This window comes from Perca flavescens, chromosome 14, assembly GCF_004354835.1.
Source record: "Perca flavescens isolate YP-PL-M2 chromosome 14, PFLA_1.0, whole genome shotgun sequence".
NCBI lineage: Eukaryota > Metazoa > Chordata > Actinopteri > Perciformes > Percidae > Perca > Perca flavescens.
In genome coordinates this window covers 20567808-20585523 of record NC_041344.1, presented here as the reverse complement: position 1 = coordinate 20585523, position 17716 = coordinate 20567808, and the positions used below count along the sequence as shown (strand labels likewise).

The 17716-nt window shown below is 39.7% G+C and overlaps 1 protein-coding gene across 1 annotated transcript; it reads right to left on the bottom strand.

The window, feature by feature from the left end:
* Nucleotides 1-231: 231 nt before the first annotated feature.
* On the bottom strand, nt 232-11674 carry hepacam2 (HEPACAM family member 2). The gene is made up of 9 exons (XM_028597904.1): nt 11569-11674; nt 7552-7911; nt 7177-7464; nt 4857-5156; nt 3601-3726; nt 3246-3267; nt 3113-3147; nt 1256-1329; nt 232-1146 (listed from the first exon to the last, which is right to left on the bottom strand). The coding sequence occupies exons 1-9, from the start codon at nt 11624-11626 to the stop codon at nt 1036-1038; spliced, it is 1374 nt and encodes a 457-aa protein (XP_028453705.1). The 5' UTR covers nt 11627-11674; the 3' UTR covers nt 232-1035.
* Nucleotides 11675-17716: the final 6042 nt, after the last annotated feature.

Sequence of the window (17716 nt, the reverse complement as noted above, 5' to 3'; positions counted from 1 at the left end):
ACTCAAACACTTGTGAGAAGAGAGATCGCAGCCAAGACATTGGACAAAGCCTTACTGTGAGGCAGCAGACATCTTTGCTGGCTTCAGCTATTTATTTATTTTTCTAAGGATCTATGATTAGGAAAATGTTCATTTCAAGCCCTGACAAAAATGAAAAAGACAAAGAAGTGCAAATATAAATGAAGGAATGGCTAGAATTAAGTTCTAATATTTAAAAAAGGCCCAGAATAGTAAACAGTTATATCTTTAATAAAGTACAAAACAAACATGTGAATGCAAACTGTACAACCATTTGTTTTATAATATAATAACAATAATTTATGAATCATTATTCCTATGTCTTATTTCAATTCAGCATTTCATTATATCGATGTTGAGCAGGGAAAAATGCTACATTTGTGAAAATGGGGTTAAGTGTTTCTATAAATAGATTGGAGCAAAACATAGAAATAGAATAATATTTATAAAGAATCTGGAGTATAATCCATGTACAATATTTACAATTAACCTAAACATATTTCATATAAGAAATGCATTCATTATAATACTTGTCTCGCAAAACAGACTCTCATTGGCAGGAATGTTAAATAAGAAGCATATTAGTGAAATGGCAAATAAAACCTTAGTATTCAAAATTAAACATATGCTTTGAATAGTTTGGGTACCTTGTCGGTACCTCATAATATCATCTAACTTACTTTGTGTAATATGACCTGAAGTGATCTTAATTTTTGAACAACAAAGGCAAACCAGTTTCAAATACAGTTATACTTTCACATAAAAAAACAAATTTCAAGGCATACTTACACTTTCATCTCACAATAATGTCAGCAAAGGTCATTTAACATCTGTCCTAAACTCTGGACAGTAACAGTGCACGATCAGGTTGTGTACTCACACAAGTCTCCATCCTCCCTTGTGCAAAAAAAATAGGCCCGATAAAAACAGTGTTCCAGGCTTTGATAACAGAGAATAAAGCTACACAGGAGTCTTCAAGTGAAATCACTGTAAGTTCCATCTCAACTCTCCAGCTTATTACTTAAGCAAACTGTGACTTGGGGTTTCAGGAACGTGTCTGATCACATCGTAGATGGTGGTGTGCATATCCTGAACTGACTCGAGGCGAGCCAGAGATCTGCACGATGCCTGCAGGACAGTTGCATAGGAATATTAAAAAACCACAAGCAACTTTTCAACAGTAGACAAAAAGCTGCTTCATCACTAAATCCATGTCAATATACAACATGGTAAATACCTGTGCAGATTCCATCTTCCCAGGTATGGAGACAAACTCGTAGATGCCAAAGTCTTCTGTTGCATCTTCATGACCTGTTGATAGACAGGCTTAAATATCAGACCAGTGCATCTGTATCTATTTTGAGTCCAACTTTACAGTAACATGATGAATGTAATGACACTAGGGCTGTCAATCGATTAAAAAACAATTAACTAATTAATTGCACAATTTGCTGCGATTAATCGCTTTTTTTAAATTGAGACTGAAGCTTATAATAATGGATATTTAAATGCTAAATCACTTAACTTTGCAAATATGAAGAAAAAAACAAACAAGGAAAGGTTCTGCTAAGTTCAGAATGTTTAATATCTTTCAGAACAACAGCAGCAACAATTTGGCTTATTTAGTCCTGCTGAAGGCTGCTGGAAACGGCTAGAAACTGTCTGACTTGAGAGCAGATTTTTGTCACCGTCCCCGGCTGCTGTCGCCTGCTCTCGTCTACTTTACAGGCGAGGCGCAGTTCATCTCCAACGAGCCTATGTTCAGTCGCCGGCAGGGCAGTCGGGACTCACCCGGAAATGGCGAGAGGAATGAGGTGACTAGTCTCTCAAAATCTGACGAAAATCTTCTAAACTGACCTTTGTTGAGCTGAAATGAAGACAGATTCAGCAACTGCACGGCCTATTTCTCGCTTAAAATGTTTTCAGAAACATGTTTCAGTGAACTATTTTAGTACAATATGAGATCGTATTCTGAATGACAGTCTGGCTTTGGATTTCCGGAGAAAACAAACCCATGTGACGCGTTCGTCCAATCAGCTGCCGGTTTTCATTACTTGGGCAACAATACAGAGTAGCGCCGCCTGCTGTTATGTAGACGTATTACGTTTCTCAGCCGCCACATGAAGTAAAAAAACACAGCTGCGTTAATTTCTTTAATTTTTTTTTAAAATTAACGCGTTAATTTTGACAGCCCTAAATGACACCATAAAAGCTTTTCAGCTGGACTCAATGAGATATCCTTCACCTTGTTTACTTTTCTGCTTTAAACTCATACCAATATGATGTAGACAAACGGTACTCTATATATGGGGAGGGGATGCTTGACAAGCAGGTAAAAACATCTGTGAAAGGTGACCTGTTTTCAGATTCATACTTGTATTTTGGGATTCTACTAGAACATGCTTTAATGTTCAAAAAACACTTTATTTTTCTCATACTGCCCATGGCTGCTGCACCTGTATTCACCCTCTGTATGAGACGCTCTGTTGGAGTGCCTGTCTCTTCAAGCCCCCCTCTCATATAAGCCCAGTCTGCTCTGATTGGCCAGAGTATTTCCGCATCTCAGAGTTTCTTGGAATCTCCACTGTTGTTGCACTCAGCATGGCGCAAGCAACATTTTCCACATTGTGGAACAATAGTTTATAGATAAAGGCTTTTTAACCATATATGACACAACCGGACATGTTCCAGCAGTAATGTGACCCCGAAATTGGGGAGGCATGAACAACATTGGTAGTCAAGATTACAGCTTCTCTAGCGTTAGCATGTAGCTACAGTACTTGTGACAATAAACACTGCAGTAACGTTAGCCTAAAAAAAAAACTCTTCAGTAGCCTGCCTGGAGCAAATGACCAATCATAGAAACCCAGCCCTGTGTGACGTGACACAAGAGTAGAAAACAACATTGAAAGCAAAGTGTTTAAAACATTGGGAAATCTGAGGTTTTTGCTCACGGGGATTTCTCTGAAATACGTTTACCTCATTATTTGAAGCTTTGGCCATGTTTTACGTGAATTCTGACATTCTAACATTATTGATATAACAGAAAATATGGAAAAGCATAATAGATCACCTTTAACAAGCAGTAGCTTACCTGAACGATGTGGTCGTTTCTGCTCTGCAAGCGGTCTACCAAAACAGGCAAATAAAGCTATTAGTTGAAGCATATACACTACTAAAAATGCTATTGTTCATGCCTGTATTAATTTCATATACAAGGCTCTTACCTGTTGTAAATGCTCATAAGCACTGTTAAAAGAGACAGAGGGAAATAATTATTTATAAATACAGAAATGACAAGTTCACTTAAATGCAAATGCAGTAGACACTTTGCCCTGGTTAGCTTCACTTTCACTGACATTTGCAAGCTCTTTGCATATTTGATTAACCTCAATGTGTAAGAACTCTCAAGCCGTTGTTATCTTACGTATCTCAGCGTTCAACTTCATACAGGCAGATTTCAAACATGGAACATGTTAAACAGGTTGCAGGACTAACTGTGAGGGATGATCTCACATTATTAACAAGAACTGCTGCTAGAAAAACACCTCTGTCAAACAACAGGATAAGACATTATCTTACCTCTCTTAGGATGGCAGGTTCTCCTGAGGAAGAACAGCAGTATAAAGCCAATGACGAACAATGAGCAGACAGTAATGGCTGCCAGAGGGGAAACAGAGCTGCCCTCCTGGGTGTGCTTCTCTTTCCCTGTAAACAAATACAAGAGGGGTAATGATATTAACACTTATGTTAGCCAAACTGGCTCTTGGGATGGCAACTTTGGTCCAGACTGTAACAACTCAACAACTATTAGGTTAGTTGGATTTCCATGAAATTCTGTACACACATTCATTGTCCCCAGAGGATGAATCATAATGGCTTTGGTGTCTCCCTGACCTTTCCTCTAGCACCTCCATGAAGTTGAATTTTTATGTGAAAAATTTCGACTTTCAGATGGATTGATGTTCTTATATTCAAGGTCTCTAACCTAGAAGATATGTTTGAATAACTTTGGCAATAACTTTTCTTCAAGTGCCATCATCAGGTCAATTTGGATTTGCCCAAAACTTTGTTTTATGACCGAATACCTGCAAAACTAATGACATTCCCATCAGCATCTACTGTAGATTAGCAAATAATAATTAGGAAATGTTAGCATGCTACTAGGCTTAACTAAAATACAACCTGTAGCCTGCTCATGTTAGCATTTAGTTTAAAGCACCAGTGTGCTTAAATCCAGCACCATACAGCAGCTAGCGTGGGTAGTGTTATTAAAAGGTTAGTCATGCGAGGATTCTTTGGTAATGTCCGTAAGACATTTTGATGTCAATAAAAAATGGATGCTGTCATGACTTCTGTTGACTCAATAAACACATTACAAATCATAGCCAGTATCAGCAGTATCCATCAGCAAGCCTTTCTCAGTATCACCTAGACAACATATCAATGTCGCATTCGGCACACAGAAACTCCACATGCTATAAAACTTAGTCAACAAATACATCAGCTGTTATCCACTGTTTACTTTCCCAGCCACTGAACTTTAATACAGGCTGCAGGCGCTGGAACCTAGCAACAGTTTCATAATAACCATGTAAATTTCATGGTATAACCTGGTTTCACTTTTTACCTTTTGTGCACACACTGCCCCGTATTTTAAAACCTATGTGTTCCCAAATCTGGCCATGGTGGTTGTCATTGTCAAGACATATCTCTCATAGCTCATAAACCTCTTCTGCTTTTGGCATGACATGCTGTTTACACAGTGTTTATCTCAGAGGATTCCCAAAATCTACCCACGCCCTGCTCTTTCTTGCCATGTTCCACCCTCTACCCACCTGTTCCTAAGCTGGCCACCACCAGAGTGAACTGGGCCTCGTCCTGCTTTTGGGTCACATTGTTGAAGGCGCGGCACAGGTACTCTTCAGCTTGGGCCAGTCTATAGGAGAGCACCTCCAGCCGCGGGCCCTCAGTGATGACCTGGGTGGCGTTGCGGCTCTTAGCGATCCAGACGTAGCTGTTGGGTGGGTTGGAGTCAGCCTGGCATTCAAAGAAGACCAGCTCTCCAGGGTTGATGGTGAACACTTCTCCTGTTCGCAGGCCCTGGCCTGAGTTCACCTCCAGGTTGTAGGGGCCATCTGCAGGGAAAGAGTGGGTCAGGGAACATGTTTGCTTCTGATATGGCACTTATTATACAGAATGTTTACTTTTCTATGAAGTGCCTCCTGTTAATGCATCATGGGGCGGCAGCAGCCAAAAGATTCTGATTACAAGGTCATAGGTTGGATCCACAGTCTAGCAAAATAAGTCAAGGTGGGGAAATGAAAGAGCAGTGCTTGCCCTTAAACAAGTCACTTAACCAACCAAACAGCTCCAGTGGAGATGTTATAACAACATACGGAAATAATTTCCAGAAATGTTTTAGTAGTAGTTTAAGCAGATGTTAATATAATTTGGTACGCTTTTGGCAAATAATCATGAGATTGTAAATAATATGAGCGGATTTGTTTCATGCTAACAACAGTAGTGTCTCCCTATGGCATGTTTAAGCCATGTAGTTAAGTAAGATATTTGTTTTAAGTCACTGCGTGACATGACACGAGTAGCCTTAGTGGCAATCCAGACATTGCAGTTCTAATGTGATTCATCTAAAGTCAATCCGTCAAGTGACATAATCAGTTTGAATGTGTATGTGACTTGTTTCAGATAGATAGATAGATAGATAGATAGATAGATAGATAGATAGATAGATAGATAGATAGATAGATAGATAGATAGATAGATAGATAGATAGATAGATAGATAGATAGATAGATACTTTATTCATCCCAAAGGAAATTTTAGAAGTTTCAGACTAGAAACCTGATATTGGAAAAATATATATTAGTTGTTGTCAGTAATACATTAACATAAGTAAAGCATCTGACTGGAATAGAAACTGAACATGTTCAAACTGAAAGTATTTTAACTGATAGTAGAGGATTTGCTTTCTGCAGAATACTAGTGAAGGCTAACACGAACATGATCTGCCAATTCAAACAGAAATGATGGCAATGCTAAATGTACTAGTTCTGCAGCTCTCTGTGCCAAGTTATTAACTCACTCACAGTTCGAGCATGCTGGCTGAAGGGATGGGAAAAAAAAGTATGTCACACAAATGTATACTATGTATATCCTTTGCGTCAATACAGAAACATCAGTTTTGTAAAAATGAAAACATATTCAAATGAATTCATTGAATGATTATACATACAGTATGTTCTTGGGTACACCCTCAGACTCACAAAACCAGGCCAGTTCATCAGTGTATCTACACACTTTATGGAAGAACAGAGGAGCTCTGTGAGATTAGTCTGCTCCCATGCAAATACCCGTAACAGTCACATGTTTTCAGTTGTCAGAAAGTAGTCTGATCTAACAGACATTTATATAACCTAATACAGTGCATAGAGAGCACATAAACTAAAATAGATATTGATATTAGTACAGTAACTTTGTGACAAACACACCCTACAATCAAATGTTTTTGGAGAAAAACACAAAATACATTGTACAAAATAATTGAAAATTAAACTGCACAGGCTATTCTGACCCTGTAGTGTTAATAGATCTGTTTCCAGTGTGTGTCAAATTAAAAAGATGTATATGTGTAAGAAATTACACCTACAATTGACTTATTTTATCTGTATGGTTGTCTTTATGTTATTTCTCCGTTTGGTTCAGTTAGGTTTATCCTGCCTAATTTAGCAAGTTAACAACTTGTAAAATTAAGACCACACCTGCCATGTTGGAGATTTTGGCACCAGGGACGTAAAACAAAATCTAATTCCATTCCCTGTAATATTAGCCGAGCATTATAGACTTCTATTTGCTGTAAATGGTCATTTATGGTGTTAACAGCAGCTACTTTCACATGAAATAATTGATCAAAGTGATCAGCATTTTATTATGCTAGACTTTTTGAGCTTGAGAAGCAGCTGACTATGAGACTTCCATGTCTTTTGTATTATAAAACAATGAAGATTACATTCTCACAGGAAATGCACCACATTGCAATTCTATGGGAACTGATTGGGTACTAGATGTGCAGTTGCTGGGTGGTCATGGTGCAGGGACAGAGAAGTAAAAGAAGAATACAGATATACAGTATCTACTCACAATAGACATTGAGTTCCACGGCCCTGCTGTGCTGACCCTGGCTGACAGCGTTGCTGGCCACACAGTGGTAAGTTCCCTTGTCGTCTTTTCTCACAGGATTGATTAACAACGTAGAGTTGTCTTGGGAGAAGTGGTATCTGTCACTGGGGCCAAGTGTGACGTTGTCCCTTAGCCAGTGGAACACAACTCTTGTTCCTCTTTCGACAGAACAAGTCCAGGTTACGTTTGCCTTGTCCTCAACAACTGCATATGATGGCCTCTTCTCAATGACAGGAGTGGACACAGGGACTGAGGGGGAAAAAACAAAGAATTCAGAGCTGAATCCATAGATGACATCCATCTGGTCATTATGACATGTGATAGGAAAACACTCACCATCCACTGTTACATGCACAGTTCTCTCCTCCTTTATAACCAATCCTGTCTTGTTATGAAATGCTATGTTGAGTTTCAAGTAGTAATCCCCTTCATTGTCCTGGTTTAATTTCAGGATTAGCAAAGACACATTGGGTTCTCTAAAGAGCAGGTGGTTGCGGTACGTCATGTCAGGGATTGAGGTTTCTTTGGTAAACGTCACCAATGTGGTTCTGCTGCCGCTTGGCCTGGTGTAGGACCAAGTTCCCTGGATCTCAACGTCATCTAGTGGGAAGCGCGTCTCAACAGACAGGAGCAGTGACTTCCCCTCAATACCATGATGGACAGATGAAGGTATGTGGATTAACTCACAGCTGACTTCTGAGTTGGTGAAGTTGGCAGGAAAAGGAAGAGGAGGAGAATAAGGGAAACAAAGAGAGTTATTGCACGATCGCAGTAGGGTAACTTGTTGATCATGATTTAGAATAATTAGATCATTTTATTGTGAACGCACGCAGTGCTTCCATGTCTATTGACTGTCAGTAAGTTACTGAGTGTTTCCGTTCCCTAAGTGTCCATTTTCCCCTGTAATTTAAAAAAGGGTTTGGAGATTGATGCCACAATTTAGGTTACCAATATCCCATAGCTATTTAAATGTGAAAATGTTCATGTCAACAGTTAATGTATTCAGTGTTTCTCATTAAACCCAAACTAAATAATTATTTGGTGTTAGCAGCTCATTCAGGTAGGGTGACCCATGTGCATTTTCAGTGGTAGTGGAAATTATTTGATAAAATGTGTTAATCCAGCCTGTCCTCTTGTAGTATTGAGAAGGATTATGAAAGGTGATGAAAAGCTATCTGCCATTTCAGCCTGCAATATTTTACTTTTTGCAGCGCAACAAGCTGTAAACACAACATTGACATATTTATAAAATTGGTATGGCTAATGCGTTATCAAACAGTTGCCTATTGCCCATTTGTAGTTGTGTTTCTTGCCATTGGAAAAAAATCCAGTTCCAATATTCACTCTCCTTTTAGCTCTGTTTAAATCTCCACCAATTCCTGAGAGGAATATCTGGCTTTTCAGCAGCTAAATGCTATGTTCATCAACTAGTCGCTAGCTTTGTCTCTCTGCCATTTGGTGCTGAGCAGGTAGCATACAGACAGTTGTTTTTTTCCACAGAAAAAGCTGCCTGCTGTGTACGGAAATAATGCAGATGACAGTAGTGAGAGTGAACCAAAACAGTTCTTGGAAGTAAAACCAAAACAATGAAGCTGAAAGATGCTAAAACTCTCCATAGAATGGTAATGCTCTGCTGGCTTGTCACTACAAGAGATCGCTTATACATTACACATAGTTATTCTGTCTTTAAAATATTGATTAAGGCAGCTTTAATAAGATAAAGCAATACAATCCTACAGTAAAGTATGTGTATACCCAACAAAGATATAAATAGCTATGATGGGTATACAGATACTGTTTACAAAAAAACAAGACTTAGACACCCTTTTATACATACCATATGATAGCAACCATAACACAGATAAAAAAAATTATTTAATATATTTTGAAACATATATGGCACATATCAATGCTGCTTTATGGCATTATTAGGGCATGACAATAATTAAATCATGATAATTTATTGACTTGCATTGCTGTTATGATATGATTATATTTTGATATTGTTTTACAAAATGATGTAGTCCAAATGAACAAATTTAAATCATTTGTGGTTAAAACCTAGTTAGAAAATTAGCTGCAAACTAAAACGGATTTTGCATATATTTGCTATATTGTAAATTACTGTATCTCTGATATTTCTGATTAGATGGAGTGATGGTGAAACTGAAAGCAAAACAGGGCCATTTTCATTTAAAGATGAATCCAGTTTTGTTGTGTCCGTCTAATCTCATAATGTATATCCTAGTATTCAAATTGCCCAGGTCCTGGAACTGTAGTGAGTTAATATTGACCCAGCTCGATACTGAGTGGCATTGTTGTCACAAAAGGACGAGGCCTGTCTCTTTGATACCAACTCGCAAACCAAGCACTTGGGCTGTCTGAAATAACTAACAGTTGATCTATTGCACCTTGCGGTCTGTTAAAGCACTGGTTTGTTGCCATGGCGGTTTATTCGCTGGTAACCAGCTAAAAAACAACTCGGAATAAAAACACAGAGAGTAGAAGGAGTTGTGGTTGTTTTTCAGCACCTATTGTCAGTTCAACTGGACGTTTTGATCTCATATATAACGATAAATGTGCTTACTCAGTATGTTGTACAGTCGAAATTACCATTCTTTTCTACATTACATCCCTGAGTTCAATCATTACAGCAATATCATATCAGATCTATGACCTGATGGTTTCATTTGAGAAGACATTTTTGACATCTTCACTTTCTGGGTATTTTCTTGACAGTTTGAAATAAAAAAATGAGGGAATGTGTGCGGATGCCAGGTTGAGTTAAGCGGCAGCATGTGAGTAGGCAGTTACTGTGAAACAAACTCACTACAAACCTCTCACTTTTCTCTAAATTGTGTCCCTTTGTCTCACTTCTTCGTTTTTGGATGAGGTTGAAAAAATATTCATGAAAGACTGTTAATTATCTATATGATTTCACACCACTTACTGTATGTGTGTTATGTCTCATGCAATAAAATCCTGAATGAAAAATGGGAACCTCAGAAAAATTAGTTTCATTCTCTCCTTCTAAAGCAATTTTCCTTTACTTCTTTAATATCTTTTTTTTTTTTTTTTTTTTCACCCACCCCTCTGGCTGATTCACACTTCCTCTTTGGGGACATCCAGCTGGTGTCAGCCAGGTCCCTGGTGACCCATGTTCCTTATCACAATAGATTCACTGTGTGTCTGGTGTCATGTCCTAAATAATGCAGATACCCCGTCGACACGTTCCACTCTTACAGGCTGCAGACCAGATTCTGTGTGTGTGTGTGTGTGTGTGTGTGTGTGTGTGTGTGTGTGTGTGTGTGTGTGTGTTGTCAGTAGCAGGAGTGTGCCTTTTTTTTACACCAGCTGTGATCCGGCGAAAAGGCAAAATGAGGAGTGTGCTGAGCCCGCTCCTTCACTGTTGTCCCCATACAACACGGATATTGTTGTGGTGATACCGACGAGATTACAGTGACAATGGCTTTTGAAGAAAGAGGATATCTTTATTTAGTGGACAGACACACACACGCACACACACACACACACACACACACTCAAACTATTGTGTGGAGACCCACAAGCACCTGCCTCTTATCCCCCACACACACACATCCAAGTTGTTTGGATACTAAATAAAGTCTCCCGATGCGTGTCCAAACGCCACCATCTTCTCTCCTCTTTCATATAAGACAAATAGTTCTCCTCAAGGAGGGTTAATGATGAAGCAGGTGAGAGTCCATGTTTTAGGGATTTTTCTGTTAGATTTATCTGGTCATGTGAGGGACGCGTGTACATGTCTATTATCACTGAGTCACAGAGCTGTGGCCTAGGTCACTTCTTCTTTCCACTGAAACCCTCCGTATGTCTTTACTATACAGCAGCAGTAGAAAAGCTAATCCTGTAAACTCACACGGCAATGGCTATGGAAAGGACATGCAAAACAAACCAAGATAGACTCTAAAAGGAACGCTTTAAAGACTCAAACTTACATTGAAAAAGGCTGAAACAGAATAGGATACTTCAGTGTAGAGAACTTACCAACTTATAGCTTACTTAATGTTACAATATTAGAATGTAGTTTAACTTTTTAAAATACAAAAATATATAGTTATTGTCCTTGAATTCACTTCACTGCTTTTACATTTTCCAACCCAGTTTCATTACTGCTTCTCTGACCTGAAACCTTTCAATAAATAAAGGATTTCACAAGTGAACATTGTGTTACTGTGCACCACAAAAGAAAAACTTCCCCAACTCACCCTCAGTTTTACCCTGCCAACCAAGCAAACACAGCAACCACAGTCACTGCCATAGCTGCACCAACGCAACACTGACAACTCAAGCAAAACATCCCTGAGCGCTCACCTGTTAGGATGAAGAGAACAGAGCAGACATAAAGCGCTGTTCTTCCTGTGGCCTCCATGGCATCTTATCCTCTAGGGATATTTCTGACGGGCAGGCAGGCAGGGAGTGAGGGATGTAGGAAGGAGGAGAGGAGTGGAAGAGAAAGAGGTGGAGGAGGAAGAGGAGGAGAGAAATGTGACTGGTTGTGGTGACAACATTTGCTAGGGAAATAAGAGGAGCTAGCTTTAGACTGCATGCAGCCAGGCCCCTCCCATGTGTGACACCAGGAGGAAGAAGAGGTCCACCTGGCAGAGAGACAGCACAGCATGGTCCTCACACACACACACACACACACACACACACACACACACACACACACACACACACACACACACACACACACACACACACATATACTCAGCTGCCCTAAGGCTGAGGGGTTCACTCTGGTGAGTCTTTACATTATAATACACCAGCTGTCTGCTGCTTCAGTCACCTCAGGCTGTGAAACAAAGAAAAGGCAGGCAGACAGAGAGCGCTTGACCACTAACGTCTCTCGGTTTGGTTAAGTTACAGAGCCGTCAGTGGATGCAACGGTCAGCCATCAGCTTCTCGTCAGTAATGGTTTTGTAGTCTAAAAATTAGAGGACAAAAAGACAGAGAGACTGATACTGGGGTAAACATACAGGGACATGTTGTTCTGACACTGACATATGCAATAATGACTTTTCAGAATGCCTTCAAGATACAGACTCATCGAGACCAGAGAGACGTATAATGACGTCATTTTTACATAATTTTCAGCCCTCTGGGAGACACTGTGAAGGAAACATTATTCCATGACAGAAAAGCAGAGGGAAACCTGTCGTTAATTCTTGTCTCACAAGTTGTTTGCATCACTGCAAAACAAAGACTTGTTTGTGCCACAGCCAATGTCTGTTTTACTATAGGCATAAGTCTATATACAATTTCATTTACCTAGGAAGAAATTGGGTTTTTCAAATGATGTCCTGTTGTAATCAGTGCTGGCCATTAGTGAAATCTCACCCAGTCAAAGGTTTGTCTCAAAGTGTGAACAACAGACACAACATAGTCACATGTGTAACACTTAAACACTCACTATGTCGCCTCAGTGACTTGTTTAGCACAGTTTTTTTTCTGCATGGTCATCCTCTGAAAGGATGTGGTGAAACTTGGGACTGAACTGCACAGGGAATGAATTAGGCCATTGTAGGTTGTGTAAATGAGTGCCCAGTTTGGTGATGGCACCATTAAATACACTGATTAGTTTCTCCGCTGTCAAGTACTCCATGGGATGCCCATTTACTGAGAAACCTGATAAAACTGAGGTTTTGTCACATCAATACAGCATTTGTTAGCCAGAACACATGATTTGGCAAAATTGTAGGAAGTCTATTCATGTTGTGGGAAACACATTTTGGTCTCAAAATTTCCAAATGATCTGTTAAATGTTTTAAAGAAAAGTGAATAGAAAATCTGTAACGTTTGAAGTTAATATTGTTCTATTAAAAAAAAAAAAAAACAAGGGTCATAGTATTATTGTACCTTCACCTTATGCGGCAGGCTCTCTCGGGACAGAACCTGCAAGTTTCCTTTTCACCTTTAGATGGGGTCAGTGCATCATCTATAAGTCTGCCAATGGTTAAAAACTGTGCTGTACAGCAGGACGTTACAGTAGGTTAAAGGGTTAGTTTGTACTTGTTAATCATGACCTTGAAATCAAAGCTATGTTTATTAACAATCCCTGTGTCCCAGGTTGCATAGTGTCTATGAGTTTCAACGGTTTGGATGAGTTTTTTCTCAGTTTTAAGAGGCCTGTATACTAGTCTTTCATAATAAAAGAAAGTAAAGTTTGATAAATTTCAGAATATTCAGAATTTCTTAGCATAACTGTACTTCTCTGTTACATACAGTGTGATAATGTTATTGAGAACACTTTGTTCAAAACCAGGTATCTCCAAATTTGGTGATTTTGTTTTGTACATAAACTGATGGATAAAGCGTTCATTTGTGGGCTAGGAAATTATCTAATTTCTTAAACTAAATAAGCCTTTTAAAAAAAAGACATTGTATTATCTGATAGCTGCATTGTCACAAAGTCAAAAATTGCTGCTGAAAACACAAAGTTTGAAGACACATGGTTTTTACAGCACCATCTGATTCCCTTCCCAGTAATTGTTTGGATTGAGAATTTAACATGCCTTCAACATGAGTCGCTCCAGTTAAGAGCACTGACTAATAACAACAGCATTACAGCACATCATGAGAAATGTTGCGTATTTTTATTCAAAATAACACAACATATAACAATATATTATATTGAGATAGACAAACATAGCTTAGCTAATGGCTGGGTTAGGATGTTATGGCTTACACTGTGACCTTTTGACATGACAACCACTGTGGTGAGTGATGAGGTAGAAAAGTAGATCCACCCTTGAGCTAAGAAAATATTGAATAGGGTCAAGATGATACCAATAGAAAAGCTTTTAGCTTATGCTGAAGCTAATGGGGATCCAAATAAAATAAACAAAAAAACAAACAAACAAACAAACAAACAAACAAACAAACCAATAGCTAATATTTCATACACAAATGTCCTTGACAGCAGTTTGGATGTTCAGTTATGACAGAATGACAGAAGGTTTCACATGTCTGCTCAGAGAAATTTTGCAATCCCTGAACCCTGTCCCCGTCAATACTCTTCCTCTTACATTATTAGGAGCTATCTGACATATTTTATTAATCTGGTCTGGGCTGGTACTGTACATCCAGTGACTTCTGTTACATATTGAATGGCCTGGTGTGGCCTTTTTGGACCGCCCTACCAAAAACCAGGACACAGCAGCTGTGTGACACACCCACACACACAACCTCAAATGGGGGCCCTCTTGCTATGCTAAAACGTGTCACATTTTCCATTTTCAGCCTCCGAGCCCATGTCTTTGACTGTTGACACACTTCACCACAACTCTCCCCCTCTGGACTGTTTGCCTCCCGTCGCCTCCTACTCTTCCACCTCATCCTCATCATTTTATCTTGTTCTCCTTATTCTTGTAGCACTAAATACTTTTCCTACTGATGATTTATTCCAACCTAAACTCCTCTTCACTCTTTTTCACCTTGCCTTTGCTCCTCTTGATCATTTTCACTCCTCCTTAACCCCTGTATTTGTCTTCTCCTCTACTCCAACATCTTCTTCTCTTTTTGATCCTTCCTCTTCTCCTCTTTCATTCCTCCTCTTCTCTAGCAGCCTTGGCCTCCAGCTGCAGACACTCAGAGCAGACACAGCACACCAGCCAACATCAAGGCCACACTATTGGCCCACGTGTGTGCATGTGCATGTGTGTGTCTGGAGCAGTCGTTACAGTGGGGCCACATAGGGTGTCAGCGGCCTACTGTGATATATTTTGGGCTCCAATGCACATTTTTGTTCTAATCCACTGAAATGTGAAATAAAATATAACTGTAGCTGCATCAGGTCCCTCAATTGCAAAAGTGAAGTCATGTAACAGTTCAAGTTATGTTAAAGAACAATCTCACGCAATCACTTACTGTGCGACCAAAAGCGGTCACATGCAGTTGTGCCTTTGAGGTTTCTGATAAGAGGATGTCACGTATGAAGGTAAATATGTTGCAAAACATGAGAGCTTGTAGAATACAATGTGAGAACTTGCAGAACAAAAAATTTGAACTTGTATGTTAAAATTTGCACTTGTAAAATTAAAATTTGCACTTGTAAAAAATATTCATACGTGATCTGATTTTGAAGTCACAAAAAGAAAAAAAACACGAGAGCTTGTAAAAAAAATCTGAACTTGTAAATTGAAATTTGCACTTACACAATGACAGCTGCATACTTGTAATGCAACATTTACTCGTGTACTTTTTTTTTTTTACTCAGGTTCATTTTCCATCACAACCACAATTCAGTGATTTCAACCTCTCGAATCTGTCACTGTATGCGCTCTCTCGCATCACAAAGTGGCGAATCTGCGCCTCGACTTTTGCAACACTTGTTGCGATACATTTGGTGCAAAACTAATTTGTACCTGTGGACTTAGGCTGTGGAGCTCTGAGCCAACAGAACGGGGAAAGCAGGGTTTCTATCGCCAGATGAGGGACAACTCTGTCCGGCTTATTTAGCTATGTAGCATGGAAGCCTGGTGGAATAGCAAGCTAGCGTTAGCTAACTAACCAACCAGCCTGCTTCTAAATAAATACCTTTTAATTATCTTAACACTTTTTAACAGTCAAACTGAAACTCTGGCGGTGAGCTCCAGGTCCTGCAGCCGCAGACTGACCGTCACCAGTAGGGATCGGCCAGCGGAGCAACATCGCTATTATTGCCAGAAAGCTTCGCTGCCGACCTCGACCTGCAGTCGGAGCTCCAGCGGGACACGGAGAGCCCCGCACACGGTAGCAACGGTAACATGCAGCTGTCATTGTGTTCATGCAAATGTCAAATTTCTACAAGTGCAAATTTCAATTTACAAGTTCAGATTTTTTTTACAAGCTCTCATGTTTTTTTTCTTTTTGTGACTTCAAATTCAGATCACATGAGTGAATATTTTTTACAAGTGCAAATTTTTGTTTTACAAGTGCAATTTTAATTTTACAAGTGCAAATTTTAACATACAAGTACAATTTGTTTGTTATGCAAGTTCTCACATTGTATTCTACAAGCTCTCACGTTTTGCACCATATTTACCTTCATAGTCACGCCTTGGATGACAACTTCAAGTGCTTATAGCCTCCATATGTAGAAATGTTAACCTATAGCTGAAAGAGAACATTAGAGAGTGGGGTTAAAGTGGATCAGTGAGGGAGCAAAGAAAAGGGGCAGGGATGTGTGCACGGCCTGTGAGTGATTTGATTGGATGACAAAGTTTCATTCACACACAAAGATTTATAACAGTGGGAAACAGAATCTTGGATACACACCCTGCGCAGTGTGTGTGTGTGTGTGTGTGTGTGTGTGTGTGTGTGTGCGCGCATTTGTGTGGGTGGATGCAGGCGCATGTTTTTACCTCATGTTTGCATGTGAACAGCACTTTTTACTGCTGAACCGTTGGACCCTTGTATCTCTTTCTGAATCTGAATGCTGTTGTCTAAATGGCACCTTGACTCCATGAACCGAGTGTTTGAACCAGGGTGCGTGTGTCGAGTCAATGTGAATCTTTCTCCACCCTGAACTTTCAACATAAGTCAAAACATTGTGTGTGTGTGTGTGTGTGTGTGAGACTGTGTGACTGTGTGTCTGGTGGCAAGGGCCTCACCCCTTTAATGCATTCCACTATCTCGCGCCCACGCACTCGCCATGTGACCTGCAGTCAATGACAGGAAATAAGCCGATGTCAAATCCTGCTGCCTGCAACCCAGATCCTCTTCTGCTTCCAGTCAAAAACATTGTGTGCTCAAAACCTAACACACCCACCACAGCACAGAGTTCATAATAAATCTATAGGAACGTAGCTGCATTCTTACCCTAGTCTGTGCGCACTTTTTCCCCAAACAGTCATTGCTTAGACAAGGAATCCGTTTTTTACATAAGTTAGATAACAATGCATGAATATGATCGAGCACATTTAAATTCCTTACTTAAATAACTCATAACATAAAGTGTGCATTCACTGCAGCACATGGGATTTGGTATCTGTCAATTGCAGGTGTAGCGTTGATAAAAAACTTTCCTTAACAGTTGTGTTTATATGGTTAACACCAATGCACACACAGACATATTATCTTCCTTCCTGTTCTCCAGTCTAGAGTTCCTTAGTGTGATTACAAATCAAAGATTATTATAGTGTGTGTGTGTGTGTGCGTGCGTGCGTGCGTGTGTGTGTGTGTGTGTTGGAGGAAACGCAACTGTGGAATTAATTCAAAAGTCATTAGTGCAATGGAACTGTGAACTTTCATTTCTTTGGTTTAGTAAATATACACGTTGTACTGCAGAGACACTTAACCTAGTCATGTCTGTTTAAGTGTAGTATCTATTTTTCTCCCCCCGTTTGTCGGTGGTTGCACGCACATGCATACAGAGTCAAATGGACACAGCCACCTCTATGTTCCCCAGCAGTAAACCGTTGGCTGTTAAGACAGACAGCAATCCCAGGCTGAAAGGCAGTACTCCCTTTGCTCAGGTCTG